We start from the raw sequence: 13,883 nt of genomic DNA, 5'->3' as shown, positions 1-13,883 counted from the left end.
TGCCAGCTGAGTTGAACTGCGAATAAATTCCGTAAGGGAAATGCAAAAAAAAAAGGGGAAGCAAAGGACACGAAACTCGTTAATATTCGAAGTGATGAAGGTTCAACTTATTCGCTGGCACCGCCTGCTGCAGCTCCAGCTCCAGCTCCTGTTGTTGTTGTTGTTGCTGGTTGTCAATGGCTGGCCACGATGTGTCAGTGCCAGCTGGCAGGACAGCAGCAACATCCGCACGAGAAATACCCGCGAGGGAGCAGCTCCAGGACCAGCAGCAGCAGCAGCAGTACCATGGGGCAATCAGTTGCCGGATATGCTAGTCGCTTACTATCGCCACCATGGCGTTCACAGTCTGATGCTGGTCGTTTGTCACACGGACATTGGTGAATTAACCTATTCCCCACCCTCCGCTCCTCCCTCCACCCATCCCTTGCATGCAATGTGTTTTTATTTCGTGGAAATTTATGTCCTCTTCTGTGTCCTTGCTGCTTCCCCTTTCACAGCTGATGCACGCCTTCGGATGCTGTGGCAGCACTTGAACCTCAACAACATCTATGTGCAGGTCAGTACGGAGGATACGCTGCGGGACCTTCGCCATGTCGTTGCCCTGGACGAGCTGAGGGAGGCCCCACCGCCGCAGAGTTTCCACGCCAACAACTCCACCCACTGGCAGACATCGTTTCTGCTCCCCATGCTGTCCCATAAATTGGGCATCCTGCTCCTGGAGTTTGGCAGTTCGTGTGCCCAGAATTTGCTCCGTTGGTCAGCCGCCACGGAGCATAACTACTTCACCACGAATCGTTTCTGGTTGCTGCTCACCGAGGATCTAACGGACATTGATCTGCTGCAAGATGCCGAAATATTCATTCCACCCGACAGCGAGCTGCGTGTGCTTCACTACGGCAACGAGGGGGATAACTTTTCAGCCAGCCTGATAGACCTTTATAAAGTGGCTGCCTGGAAGCCACCGAAGCAAACGTTGGTGGGACAACATCTGCGTAATGCGCGGCACATGGGCCATGCCCTGCAGCACTTTGGATCGGCCATTTCCTACAGGCAGAATCTGGAGGGGATTGTCTTCAATACGGCCATTGTGATTGCCTTTCCGGATCTGTTCACCAACATTGAAGATCTGTCCCTGCGGCATATCGACACCATATCGAAGGTCAATCATCGACTGATGGTGGAGCTGGCCAATCGTCTAAATATGAGGTGGAATTCTTGTTTCTAGTAGCCATTCTTGGATCGCTTTAAAGCAAAGATTATTCCTTTTTTCAGTTACAACACCTATCAGACCGTCAACTATGGCTGGCGACAGCCGAATGGCTCCTTTGATGGTCTCATGGGTCGCTTTCAGCGCTACGAACTGGACTTTGCCCAGCTGGCGATCTTTATGCGCCTGGATCGGATTGCGCTGTGCGACTTTGTGGCGGAAACGTATCGTGTGCGTGCTGGCATCATGTTCCGACAGCCACCATTGTCTGCGGTGGCCAATATCTTTGCCATGCCCTTCGAGAACGATGTCTGGGCGTCCATACTGTTTTTGCTGATCATAACCACAGTGGTGCTGGTGGTGGAGCTGCTCTTCTCGCCGCACACCCATGACATGGCCTACATGGACACGCTGAACTTTGTGTGGGGTGCCATGTGCCAGCAGGGCTTCTATGTGGAGGTGCGCAATCGTTCGGCCAGGATCATTGTGTTCACCACCTTTGTGGCGGCTCTCTTTCTGTTCACCTCGTTCTCTGCCAATATTGTGGCCCTGCTGCAGAGTCCCTCGGACTCCATCAAATCGCTGGCCGATCTGGGGAAATCCCCATTGGAGATCGGTGTGCAGGACACTCAATATAACAAGATCTACTTCACAGAGTCCACGGATCCGGTGACCAAGAATCTCTATCACAAGAAGATCGCCTCCAAGGGCGATCATGTTTATATGCGACCCATTTTGGGTATGGAAAAGATGCGAACGGGTCTCTTTGCCTATCAGGTGGAGCTGCAGGCAGGCTATCAAATTGTCAGCGATACATTCAGTGAGCCGGAGAAGTGCGGACTGATGGAGCTGGAGCCGTTTCAGCTGCCCATGCTGGCAATTCCCACAAGGAAGAATTTCCCCTACAAAGAACTCATACGAAGGCAGTGAGCAATGACTGAGCTTTGATTCTGGATTCTCTGATTTGATTCTGATATTTGATTCCTTCCACACAGATTGCGCTGGCAGCGTGAGGTGAGCCTGGTGAATCGCGAAGATCGCAAGTGGATACCGCAGAAGCCAAAATGTGAGGGCGGCATGGGTGGCTTTGTGTCCATTGGCCTCACCGAATGTCGCTATGCCCTGGGCATCTTTGGCTGTGGCGCGGCTGCCAGCTTTGGCGTTTTCCTCTGGGAGTTCATTTTGAAGCACTTTAGGGGCGTGATTAGGATGCGGCACTAGGCACACACACACAGATTTATTTAAAAAGTGAAAATTAAAGTTATGTTGGTATGGACAGCTCCTTGACCACGGCACGCAATGCATCCGGCGTCTTGAATTGCCAGTTCTGGATGCTTTTGCTCACACGACACCAGGACTCACCGTGCGTGGGCTCGGCGGCTATGCAACGCTCGAGTACCTCCTGCTGCTGCTGCTCTGTGCCGTGAAGCAATTCGAACTTATAGAAATATGCCCAGGCATCGCCCAAGTCTGGATCTATTTTCACCTGAAATAATGATTCAATTAGCATGGATTTTCTTTGCCTAATCTTAGCCACTCACCGTTCGGTTGAACCAATCGCGGCATTTGGAGAACTTGTGCTCCGACCAAAAAAGTTTGGAGACCGCCAGTAGCACATGCGGATCGTGCTCACACTTTTTGAGCGCATCCACGGACTTGGTCTTACGCTGCGGCTTTGTCTCCATAAAGATGGCCTCCGCCCAGAGCTCGCCGGCATTGGGGCACTCCTGCAGCGCGCGCGACATCATTGTGCTGGCAATCTCCTTGAGTCCTGCACGCAGTTCGACGCGTATGGCCTCCAGCCAGAGCACCGCCACCTTGGGATTGCGCAGGCGACCTCGCTCCAGAATGGAACGGGCTTTTGTGAGCACACCTTTGCGCTCCTCCAGATTGGCGGAGAGCACCCACAGGGGTATCGATGTGGGACACTTCTTCAGGCCCTGTGTGTAGGTGTTGGCAGCATCATCGGTGCGCCGCTGCTGCTCCTCGATCTGGCCCTTCATCATCCAGAGTTTGGGGAAATCGGGGAACACCTCGACAGCCTCTTCAAGCAGACGCAACGCCTCATCGAAACGCTCCAGGGCCCACTCCAGCCGAGCCGACTTCATCATTACCCTCGGCGTGGGCGCCGACCCTCTGGCCTTGGCCAGCAGACGACGCGCCCGCTCATACTCGGCATTCTCAGACTCCAGTTTGACGGCAGCCAGCCAAATATCCTCCGAATTAGGATTCGCCTGGAAAGCCAACGAAAGGATGCCTCGCGCTGCCGGCACATCTCCGGCCATCCATTTGGATTTGGCACCCATCAGCCAGAGAATCTCCGACTTGGGACAGTGAGCGACGGCACGCTGCAGCAGTGCCTCCAGCGATTCGCGTGTGCCATGGTTCTTCTCAAAGTAGGCGGCACGCAGCCAAATGCTCTTCTTCGAGGGGAACATTTGCAGTGCGTGGGCATAGACAGCTCGCGCGCACTCAAACGCGTTCTCCTTGGCGCACTGTAAAGATAAATGACACGAGTTGCAGATGCAATTCAGAATTATTCGCTGGCCAGGGGATACTCACAAATTCGGCATCATCGATCCAGGTCTGCTTACGATCCTCCTCCTCCACACCAATGCTAATGACAGCCTTGACAATGCACTGGCAACAATTGACGGCGCCCGATTTCTCCGCCTCGATGGCCTCCTGGAACCAATGATCCCGATTGATCTCCACCCCATTGGCTGTGAGGGAGGTCAGCGAACGATCGACGATCTTTTCCACCATATGTATGTTGCCATTGGCCTCCTCCAGCTTGGCAGCCGTTGTCCAAATTTGTCGATCTGTGGGTATATTTTCGCGTGCCTTGTTTAACACCTTGCGGGCATTTTCGTAGGTCTCGAGGCGGGCCAGGGCCAGCCAGAGCTCGACACTGGTGTTGCAGCACTCCACAGAACGAGACAGCAGAATACGGGCATCGTCGGGATTCTCCAGCTCAACGGCCGCCTTCCACAGACGCACAGAGTTCGGTATATGCTCCAGGGCCTTTCGAAAGACTCGCCGCTTGGCCTTTGTTTCGGTTTCCAAGTCCGCGGCCTTGATCCAAATGCGCACAGAGGTGGGAATGTGTCGAGCTGCCTGGGCTATCACCGCCTTGGCGGTGTCGGGGGGCTGCAGGCGTGCCGCTTCCAGCCAAAGATCCTCAGACTGTGGATTCATTTCGCAGCCTCTCATTATCAGGTTGCGAGCCATCTGCACCTTCCCGGTGACCTCCTCGAGGCGAGCCGAGGCTATCCAGGCCGGCGGATGATTCGGATTTGTTTCTCTTACACTTTTCAGCAGAAGGCGAGCCTTCTTGATGTCGTTGATGTCGCCGCCGTAGGTGGGAATCATGCTCTGCAAGTCGGTGAGGTAACCCTTCGGATCCACCACTGTTTGTCCCGTCACCGAGTCGGAGACCTGTGACAGCTTCACGTTCATCAACGTATTACGTGCCTGACCAATTTTTCTCAAGTCCAAATCCCCCGTGGGCGTTAACATGCCCGGTGTGGCCACGCCCGGCACCATGGACGCCAGGCCAGAGGATGGATCCAGTGTGGAGGATGACTCGCCGCCCAAATTTCTGGACAAAACGCTGTCCGGCAGCGGCGTAAACTTCTCGGCCCTGGCATTTCGCTGCTTCCGATTGCGACTGTCACCCACCTCGGGTATGGTGGACCATTCTTCGGAGGTTACGCCAGACAGTGAACGCTTTAGATCGCTAAACTGCTGCTGAATCTTTGGTCTCTCCTGGCGATAGCGCTCCAAGTCCTCGCGCAGTCGACGATCGCGATACTCTTTGCGTTTCTCGTCCATGCGCTTCTCTACGGAATCGTAGATGGCATCGGCCTCCTCGTCGTCCTTGTCGTAGGGATCCTTCGAGAACAGGGAGCCGCTGTAACCACTAAACTCATCATAGTTCGAGTCGTTCAAGTCTTCATCCTCCTCCTCCTCCTCATCTTTTTTCTTACGTTTGGTTGCTGGCGGTGCATGCCGATCATCGGACACATCGTTGGCATCGCGAGCCGGACCAATATCCGATCGAGTGGTGAAGCCAGTGGCCCTGTAAAACGATGGACAAACATTATTAAAATATCAAATTTCGCTGAGTAAACGAATCTCCTCCGACGCACGCCGAGTACTCACCCACGACCCACGCCGGCCACATAGCCCAAGGGCGCTGGCACGCCCAAAAAGTGTTTCTTATTGCGGTTGGCAATCACCGCTGCAGTTATATTGGACATCTTTGTTTTTCTTTATTGTTAGTTTTCTATTTCACAAACAGTAAAAATTCAATGCGTGGTCTTCTTCTTCCCGGTCGACAAACAGTGCTGCACAATGTTCGCGGTCCAATGAAATGGCTGTAATCGATTACCGATAGCTCTTGTTTTTTTTTGCAATAAAATCGTGATAAAAACTTTATTTTCGCATAAAAAGATCTAGAGCTTTATTAAATTTAAACAGCAAATCGTTGCAAGATGCCTGTGCTGCCCATGCCGCCACTGATGCAGGTAAGCTCGATGAGAATCCTGGACAAGTTTAGTGATGCTGAAATATGTATTTATTGCTTGCAAACAAAAAGAACGCCATCGAGCCAATGCAAGTGGATGCACCGCCGAACGAGGACAATGAGAACAACGAGGAGCAACAGATCGTGGTGGAGAACCCCAGCATCGACCTGGAGGTGTATGCCAATCAATACAATGGCATTGTACGACTCCACCGGCTGATGTATGTGGCCGACGTTTGCCCCAGCCTGGCCGTGGAGGCGCTCAAAATGGCCATCACGTATGTACAGACCACGTACAACGTTAATCTTTACCAGCTGCTGCACAAGCGTTTGAGCGACTTGAACGCCAGCAACGCCCCTGCTCCGCCAGCACCGGCTGCAGATCTGGCTCCGGTGCCAGCCGCTGCTCTGCCGGACATTGCAGCCGTGCCGGCTGCAATTGCTTTGCCACCGTTGGCCCAAGGCCAGCCCGCGGCTGGCGAGAAGGATTCGTTTGCCTATGATGCTGTCTGGGTGGACACCAAGATGAAGAAGGCTGCCCTCAAGCTGGAGAAGCTCGATTCGGATCTGAAGAACTACAAGTCGAACTCAATCAAGGAGAGCATTCGGCGCGGCCACGATGACCTAGCCGATCATTATCTGAGCTGCGGGGATCTGACCAATGCCCTGAAATGCTACTCGCGGGCCCGCGACTACTGCACCAGCGGAAAGCATGTGGTGAACATGTGTCTAAATGTGATCAAGGTCTCTATTTATCTGCAGAACTGGGTCCATGTCATGAGCTACATATCGAAGGCGGAGAGCACTCCGGACTTTGCCGAGGGATCCAAGGAGGCCAACGCCCAGGTGCACACACGCCTCGAGTGTGCCGCCGGCCTGGCCGAACTGCAGCAGAAGAAATACAAGGTGGCTGCCAAGCATTTCCTGAACGCCAACTTTGACCATTGCGAGTTCCCCGAAATGATCTCCACCAACAATGTGGCTGTCTATGGTGGGCTCTGCGCTCTGGCCACCTTTGACAGGCCGGAGCTGAAACGCCTGGTGATTGCCTCCACATCGTTCAAGCTGTTCCTGGAGCTGGAGCCGCAGTTGCGCGACATTATATTCAAGTTCTACGAGAGCAAATACGCCTCGTGCCTGACGCTGCTCGACGAGATCCGTGACAATCTGCTCGTGGACATGTACATAGCACCGCATGTGAGCACGCTCTACACCAAAATTCGCAATCGCGCCCTCATCCAGTACTTCAGTCCCTATATGTCGGCCGACATGCACAAAATGGCAATGGCCTTCAACTCCTCGGTGGGGGATCTGGAGAATGAGGTGATGCAGCTGATTCTGGATGCCCAGATTCAGGCCCGCATCGACTCGCACAACAAGATCCTCTACGCCAAGGAGGCCGATCAGCGCAATAGCACGTTCGAGCGTGCCCTGGTCCTGGGCAAGAAGTATCAGCGACACACGCGCATGCTCATCCTGCGTGCGGCAATGCTCAAGAGCCACATCCATGTGAAGAGCGTTACCCGCGAGGGCGGCAGCAACCACGGCGCCGAGCTATGCGTCTCGGCCGGCTCCACCACCACGGCACAGTTGGCTCGCATGTAGTTCCAATGTTCCAATAATCAATAAACTACTCTTTGCATTATACTTCTTAATCTTCTGCAATGAAAGGTTGCTTTAGCGTAGCTAATTCTAAACTCTTTGCAACCCTCTTACCCCTTCCTATGCTGAAGAACTATTAAATCATCTACTAACAAAAGAGAGTTGCGTATTCTCCCTGATATTTTATTGATGGAGTAATTGGGAAAAGAACACTGATAATACATGAGAAAAACTGTATGCCTATCGCCTGGAGTGATCTCTGCGCTCCCTCTCCCGACGTCTGTCTCTACTGGCCGAGCGGGAGCGCTCTCTTCGCTCACTGCGGTCATTCCGTCGCCGATGGTAGTTGTCTTCCGACTCCCTCGATCGCTGGGCACCGTTTCTCCGTGAACTCTGGTTTTGGAGCTCTCTCGACTGTTGGTCTTTGTAATGGCTTCTAGGGTTGTCTTCCGCATCACTATCTGAGGAGGAGGACGACGACGAGCCATCGCTGTCTACAGATTTCCTGTCTTTTCTGGCTGATTTCTCCTTTTGGCTGCTCTTGGACTTTTTCTTCTTGCCGTCTTTGTCTTCCTTTTGTTTCTTCGACTTTTTCTTGCTTGACTTCTTGATGCTCTCCCCCTTGCGCTTCATGCGGTCGATCTTCTCTAGCTTTTTGAGCAACTTTAGCTTCTGCTTCTTGGTCAGCGACTTGAGAAACATGAGCTCGGGATTCTGTTGATTGGCATTGGACTCATCCTCCTCGTCGCTGGGCACCAACTGGTGCTGTCTCTGGATGGTCTTAATGCTCTGCAGCTCCAACGCTGAACGCTTCATCATCAGACCATCCTCCTTCATCTGCTCCTCGAGCACGTTCTTGGACATGATGTCGGTGGCCTCCGATTCGGCGTGAAGCTTGCGTGCCTCGCTCATGGATATGCTGTACATGCTGCACTCCTTGTCCGTGTTGATGTGCCCCCATTTGTGGCACTTGAGACAGCGTACGTTGCGCACCTGGATGCCAAAGGGCTGATCCCGGATCTCGGTGTCGCCCTTGCAGTAGGACTCTCGGGGAGCATTATATTTGCGCTGCCATTCGAACTTGTACTCCGGCTCGTCGTCGTCCTTTTCGCGCTCCTTGCGTACTCCTGGCGGCGGCTCGTACATGAAATTGACACTCAGCTTATCCTTGCTGTCCTTGCTGAGCATGGCCTTGTTTTCGTGCAGGTCCTGCTCCTTCTCATACTGGTTGCGCAGCTCCTCCTGCTTCTTTTTGTAGGCCTCCGCCTGTTGTTCCGCCATCCACACCTGGGGGGGCGAGAAATGCATTCAGGAAATTAGTTTCATTCATTGAAACGCCATTCCCGAGTACTTACCCTCTTGAGATTATCTCTGGAGGCGGGATGGAAGAATTTCTTGCACATGTAATTGTTGAAACCCTTGCCCATGTTGCTTTGTGTTTGATTCTCTACAGAAGTCTAAATAATAATAATATTTCGCAAATTTTACAAATATTTTTCGTGAATGTTGTTTAGAGCGAGCTAGTGTTGTAAAATTTCCGTGCTTTATTAAAACAAGTTAGTCAACATTTACGTTTTATGCTTTGGCCGTTTTTGTTTGAACCCTATTATCTAAACAATCCCATTAAAAATAGTTCTGAAAACTAGCCAATCTTAAACAAAATTCATTGAGGAATTGGATAAAATTATTTTTTTAGGCCTGAGATGGCCAACTATCTAGTAATATTAAACTGAATATCAAAATTGACGAATTTCATATCACAAAATATCATGGTATGGCAGCCCGCAGCAACTACGAATTGCACGAGTCTGGCAGCGCCACAGAACGACGTCACATTCCTATATAGGGGGGGGGGGGGGCGGGGGGCCGGGGGGGGGGCCCCCGTTATATGGTATATTTTGGCATGTATCTTCTTCTTCCTCTTTGGTTACTTTTTTCTTCTTCTTCCTCTTTGGTTACTTTTTTCTTCTTCTTCCTCTTTGGTTACTTTTTTCTTCTTCTTCCTCTTTGGTTACTTTTTTCTTCTTCTTCCTCTTTGGCTACTTTTTTTCTTCTTCTTCCTGTTTGAAGATAGTCAAATGTTTATATTTTTTATTTTATTTTATTTTAGTTAATTTTTTTTATAACTAAGAATAAGAACTAAACAGTATTTGCTTATGTTATGTTTTGTTGTATTGTTAGTGCTCAAGTAGAGCCAAAGCTCCCACAAGCTTAGTAGTATTAAGTAAGTCATCCTCTTGAAATTCAGTTTCTTCACCCATGTGAAATGCGAAATTTATTATATTGCCGGCAAGTATTTTAATTACAGAACCAGATGTTTCTAACTGGTTGCAGTTGGCATTGTTCAATCGCAATACCGTTTCACGTGGATTTGAAAAGTATGTTTCTACCAATTTTTCAAGATTCATCAGTTCTGACGAATAATACGAATGAAATTTCATGGGTACTGTGTCCAAGCTTGGCAAATTACTAAATATTTCCCTCCAGTTTTCAACGGTAAAAGTTGCGTCATATAGCTGTTTGAGAATTCTATCGGAGAATGGTGAAATCTTGTTTCCAGAGAACAATTTTGACAAATGGGTTATGTCCCACAAGACAGGATACTTAACGCTGACAAGGTTTGCTGCTAGGTGATTGGCACAGCAGCCATCACAAATAATTGCCAATAAATTTTTTTCTAGGTTCATATCTTCGATCCTCTTTAAGACGTTCTTTATCTCCTTGTAAATTACATCCGAGCCCAGCATGGATCGGCCATTCGTCTCTGGAATCTGTGCCAGGATGGGCTTCACGCGTAAGCTGATAAACCGGAATAAACTCCCATCGCTGTTAAAACATGCTTTTGCCAGCACCTTCCAGCGCTCCCGACAATACTTTACGGGGAGATGATATTCATCAAACGCCACAAAGAAGTCATTGTCAGCAAAATCCAACAAATTCGCCAAATATATTTTCCCCTTCTTCAAATAATCCGCAAGGTTCTCATTTAAAAATTGGACAGCTCTTTTAAAATCCTGCTTTGAGTGGACGCACGGCTGTGCATCGTTGTAGGCATAAAACACGCTTTCCAGGCTATGCATGATAACTTAAATCTTTCTGTTATAATACAATATCTTCGGAGAAAACACCTAAAAAAAAATGTGTAAATCCGTGTGTATGTGTGTGTCAATTCACAGTTTTTCAGTTTTTCGAACTGAAATGGTATTTGGTATTTTCTTCTGGTTATTTTTTTTTCAATTCTAAGCGGTCACACTAAGAACAAAAAAGAAAAATGAAAGTCAAGTGCACAATTTGGGAATGGGATACAAATTCCCCGCCAAACAAAAAACGAAAAACGTCTACATCAACACAATGCCCGCCATACACGTCATCACAAACAACACAAAAATCACAAACATCACCGGCGTCACCGGCATCCCCGCCATCCCCTCCATCCCCTCCATACCCACCATCCCCTCCATCCCCTCCATACCCTCCATCCCCTCCATCCCCGCCATCCCCGCCATCCCCACCATCCCCGCCATCCCCTCCATACCCTCCATCCCCTCCATCCCCGCCATCCCCTCCATCCCCGCCATCCCCTCCATCCCCGCCATCCCCTACATCCCCGCCATCCCCTACATCCCCGCCATCCCCTACATCCCCGCCATCCCCTCCATCGCCACCGTCCAAACCATCCCCACCATCCCAGCCATTGCCATCCACATCGACATTGTCAACGTCACATTCAGCAAGATGCTTATACTTCGATTCAGATTCCGAAATGGACAACAATTGGGATGCGAAGAGCAACCAATTCGATAAAAATTCAACAGTCTCGCCAGTACCTACTTCAGTTGTCATAACAACATTAGGAATTTTAATTAAAACGTTACAAATAAAAATCCTAAACAAAAAAAAACAACAAACGCCGCTGACAGACCAGGACCGTAGGACAATAAAACTAGAAATAATGAGATATTTCATCAAAAACGATTACGAAATGTCAAGACAGCAAGCAAATCAGCTGCTGGACGAAATAATAAAACTATTCCCTAATGAAATTAGACAAACATGGATAACAAAGGGCAGACGAACGCCAAATTTTTATGAATCGTACAGAAAAGCTGTATATGACAAAAAAAAAAAACAAACAAAATTGACGGAAACCAAAAACAAAACTGTAGCAATTGTAACTAAATCTATATGCTGCAATGGAGATAAATGCATTTGCAAAGACTGCAAAAAGGATGTTTGCATTGAATGCAGCCAAGCCTGCTCCAGCTGCGACACACTTATTTGTTACTACTGCTATTTAAACAAAGATATATTGTAAGTATTTACCTTACTTCAACACACACACAGTCTAATTTTACTTTTTTTCAGCGAAACGAATATATTTTGCAACGACTGCAAAACAAACAACAATGAACCATGAACAACATTGTTCTGTTTTAATTGTTTTAACTAATTTTTAAAATTAAGTTACTTAAGTTTAAAAATAAGCCTCATTTTCAGTGAGAAAATGTAGCCATTATTTTAACGAAATATTCAAAAAATAAAAATTTATGTCCTAAAATAAAACAACTTTTTCATTAGCCAATGTAGATTTTATTAATAAATACAAAACCACTTCCACTTCCAATATTCTACCATTTAGCTAGCATTCGTTTGTAAATAATTTCCAATCCATAGTAACCGCAGAAATTCCATTGTATAAGCAGAAGTGCCGCGATGCTTGGCTTAAAAGCGATGAATTTAAAGCTTGGGCAAGAAAGGACGATACTGATGAGCATAGGGTGTACTGCAGCTATTGCAAAATCACAATAATAGCCAAACTTAGTGATCTGCGGGCTCATGCGAAAACGAAGAAGCACACGAATTCGACGACCGGCTTCACACAACAAAACAAAATAGATTTTGGAACTTTGCCTGTTAAAACTGTTGAGCAGGAAGCAGCGTTGTGTCTCTTTATTGCTCAACATGCATCCATGGCACAAGTTGATCATTTGGACAAATTGTGCAACAAACATTTTGAAGTTGGAGCTGCAGGACGAGTTAAGCTGCATCGAACGAAATGCACCAGCATCATTAATAGCCTTTTCACACTGGGGACCATCCACCATCCATTTCTGGGATGGTCCGTAAGGTTTTGCCGTTCCGAAAACTTCCCAGTTATTCCACCATCCATCTGGGATGTTCCTAATTCTCACGTTTCAGTGCGGTATTTTTTCGATAATTGTCAAATGCAACAATAAATATTTGACATTCACAACAAAAAATCGGAATTCACTACGAAAATGTAAACAATGACAGACAGGAAAATGGTAAAAAAAAACAACAAAAAAACATCTGATATGTCAAAATTGTCTCAGATACACAACTCTGTTTGTGGACTATCCTCTGGAATCCTCTCATTTATAAATGCTCTGCAAAACTCAAGCAGGATATTGCACACGCTATAGGCTGACAGCCTTCCGACTATTCTTTACTCAAAACAAAGAGCCCAAAGTATACGGCTGTACATAACTTAGCTTTAAAAACGCCTCGTTGTTTTTGGGTACATCTTTCTCCCAAAATGTCCCAAACCGCTTCTCAACACACATATAATTTATATTTTTATTTAAAACATTGATTGGATTTAGTATAAGCAGTCACAAATGACCACAACCTTCCGGGCTTCAGTGTTTTCAATACAGATATCCATTCTATTATCTCCTCCTCGTCAAAGCTATCCTCATCATCATCGTCCATGTCCAACAACATGATTAGCTTGTGCAAGAATATGTTTTGCTGCTGAATCACATTCACGACCATTGAAATGTTATTTATATTCATTTTAATTAAAGTAAACAAATTTTCACCGCACGCAATTGTGAGCAACAGTTGTTTCTCATGGATGGTGGATGGTGTCAATGTGAATCGGTGTTTCACATCTTTCAAAAATTCCCACCGTTCCCCCAGGATGGACTCAGTGTGCAGAGAGTATTAGAATGTTCTGGCGCGTCATTTTTTCGAAGACTTGTGCAGCGATATTGGGGACTCCAAATTCAGTCTCTTACTCGACGAATCAACAGATATCAGCGTCACAAAACTACGAAGACTGGGAAAATGCGGTTTCGATTATGATGTGCCCAAAAATTATCTTCGCTTGATTGGTACGACCAAGTCGTACGATTGCGAGCCTGAAGACAATTACGCTGAGTTAGACGAATTAATGGCGGTCTTACAGTAAAAACCCTATAAAATACTACAGAAATAAAAAAATTGGTAAACCCAAAAATTACGCTTTTTTTTGGCTTTTTTCTGTAATTTTTCAGCTTTTTTTGTGTCTTGTACAAGTCAGAAATGGCTTTTTTCCTGATGAAAAGTTGGCAGCACTGTATGGGAGTGGGATACCGATTCCCCTCCACAAAGCAAAAAAAGAAAAAAAAACAACATCGCCACACTGCCCGCCATCCCCGCCATACACGCCATCGCCACCATCACCACCATCGCCACCATCACCACCATCACCACCATCACCACCATCACCACCATCACCACCATCACCACCATCACCACCAT

The 13,883-nt window shown here is 47.9% G+C and overlaps 4 protein-coding genes across 4 annotated transcripts; 2 read left to right on the top strand and 2 right to left on the bottom strand.

The window, feature by feature from the left end:
- LOC111071234 lies at positions 1 to 2,483 on the top strand. The gene is made up of 4 exons (XM_022362460.2): positions 1 to 377; positions 498 to 1,206; positions 1,273 to 2,133; positions 2,203 to 2,483. The coding sequence occupies exons 1-4, from the start codon at positions 41 to 43 to the stop codon at positions 2,426 to 2,428; spliced, it is 2,133 nt and encodes a 710-aa protein (XP_022218152.2). The 5' UTR covers positions 1 to 40; the 3' UTR covers positions 2,429 to 2,483.
- On the bottom strand, positions 2,399 to 5,564 carry LOC111071233 (pre-mRNA-processing factor 6). The gene is made up of 4 exons (XM_022362459.2): positions 5,372 to 5,564; positions 3,770 to 5,288; positions 2,749 to 3,702; positions 2,399 to 2,693 (listed from the first exon to the last, which is right to left on the bottom strand). Exons 1-4 carry the CDS (start codon positions 5,467 to 5,469, stop codon positions 2,469 to 2,471), a joined length of 2,796 nt encoding a protein of 931 aa, XP_022218151.1. The 5' UTR covers positions 5,470 to 5,564; the 3' UTR covers positions 2,399 to 2,468.
- A 25-nt stretch (positions 5,565 to 5,589) lies between these two features.
- Positions 5,590 to 7,382, top strand: LOC111071235 (COP9 signalosome complex subunit 1b). The gene is made up of 2 exons (XM_022362461.2): positions 5,590 to 5,736; positions 5,808 to 7,382. The coding sequence occupies exons 1-2, from the start codon at positions 5,704 to 5,706 to the stop codon at positions 7,338 to 7,340; spliced, it is 1,566 nt and encodes a 521-aa protein (XP_022218153.1). The 5' UTR covers positions 5,590 to 5,703; the 3' UTR covers positions 7,341 to 7,382.
- A 123-nt stretch (positions 7,383 to 7,505) lies between these two features.
- On the bottom strand, positions 7,506 to 8,874 carry LOC111071236 (corepressor interacting with RBPJ 1). Its single transcript, XM_022362462.2, has 2 exons — positions 8,693 to 8,874; positions 7,506 to 8,624 (listed from the first exon to the last, which is right to left on the bottom strand). Exons 1-2 carry the CDS (start codon positions 8,762 to 8,764, stop codon positions 7,578 to 7,580), a joined length of 1,119 nt encoding a protein of 372 aa, XP_022218154.1. The 5' UTR covers positions 8,765 to 8,874; the 3' UTR covers positions 7,506 to 7,577.
- Positions 8,875 to 13,883: the final 5,009 nt, after the last annotated feature.

The sequence above is a fragment of the Drosophila obscura genome, unplaced genomic scaffold (assembly GCF_018151105.1).
Source record: "Drosophila obscura isolate BZ-5 IFL unplaced genomic scaffold, ASM1815110v1 contig_1, whole genome shotgun sequence".
NCBI lineage: Eukaryota > Metazoa > Arthropoda > Insecta > Diptera > Drosophilidae > Drosophila > Drosophila obscura.
The sequence above is the reverse complement of the archived record's forward strand: the minus strand, read 5'-3'. Positions and strand labels throughout refer to the sequence as shown.

Bases quoted from the DNA above. Each gene is read 5' to 3' on its own strand.
- LOC111071234 (XM_022362460.2), top strand. From the start codon at position 41: ATGCAAAAAAAAAAGGGGAAGCAAAGGACACGAAACTCGTTAATATTC. The intron at 378-497 runs GTGAATTAACCT...CCCCTTTCACAG, and splicing joins CGTTTGTCACACGGACATTG to CTGATGCACGCCTTCGGATG. The intron at 2,134-2,202 runs GTGAGCAATGAC...CCTTCCACACAG, and splicing joins AAAGAACTCATACGAAGGCA to ATTGCGCTGGCAGCGTGAGG.
- LOC111071233 (XM_022362459.2), bottom strand. From the start codon at position 5,469: ATGTCCAATATAACTGCAGCGGTGATTGCCAACCGCAATAAGAAACAC. The intron at 3,703-3,769 runs GTGAGTATCCCC...TTATCTTTACAG, and splicing joins GGATCGATGATGCCGAATTT to TGCGCCAAGGAGAACGCGTT. The intron at 2,694-2,748 runs GTGAGTGGCTAA...TCATTATTTCAG, and splicing joins GCGATTGGTTCAACCGAACG to GTGAAAATAGATCCAGACTT.
- LOC111071235 (XM_022362461.2), top strand. From the start codon at position 5,704: ATGCCTGTGCTGCCCATGCCGCCACTGATGCAG. The intron at 5,737-5,807 runs GTAAGCTCGATG...GCAAACAAAAAG, and splicing joins CCATGCCGCCACTGATGCAG to AACGCCATCGAGCCAATGCA.
- LOC111071236 (XM_022362462.2), bottom strand. From the start codon at position 8,764: ATGGGCAAGGGTTTCAACAATTACATGTGCAAGAAATTCTTCCATCCC. The intron at 8,625-8,692 runs GTAAGTACTCGG...TCGCCCCCCCAG, and splicing joins CCAGAGATAATCTCAAGAGG to GTGTGGATGGCGGAACAACA.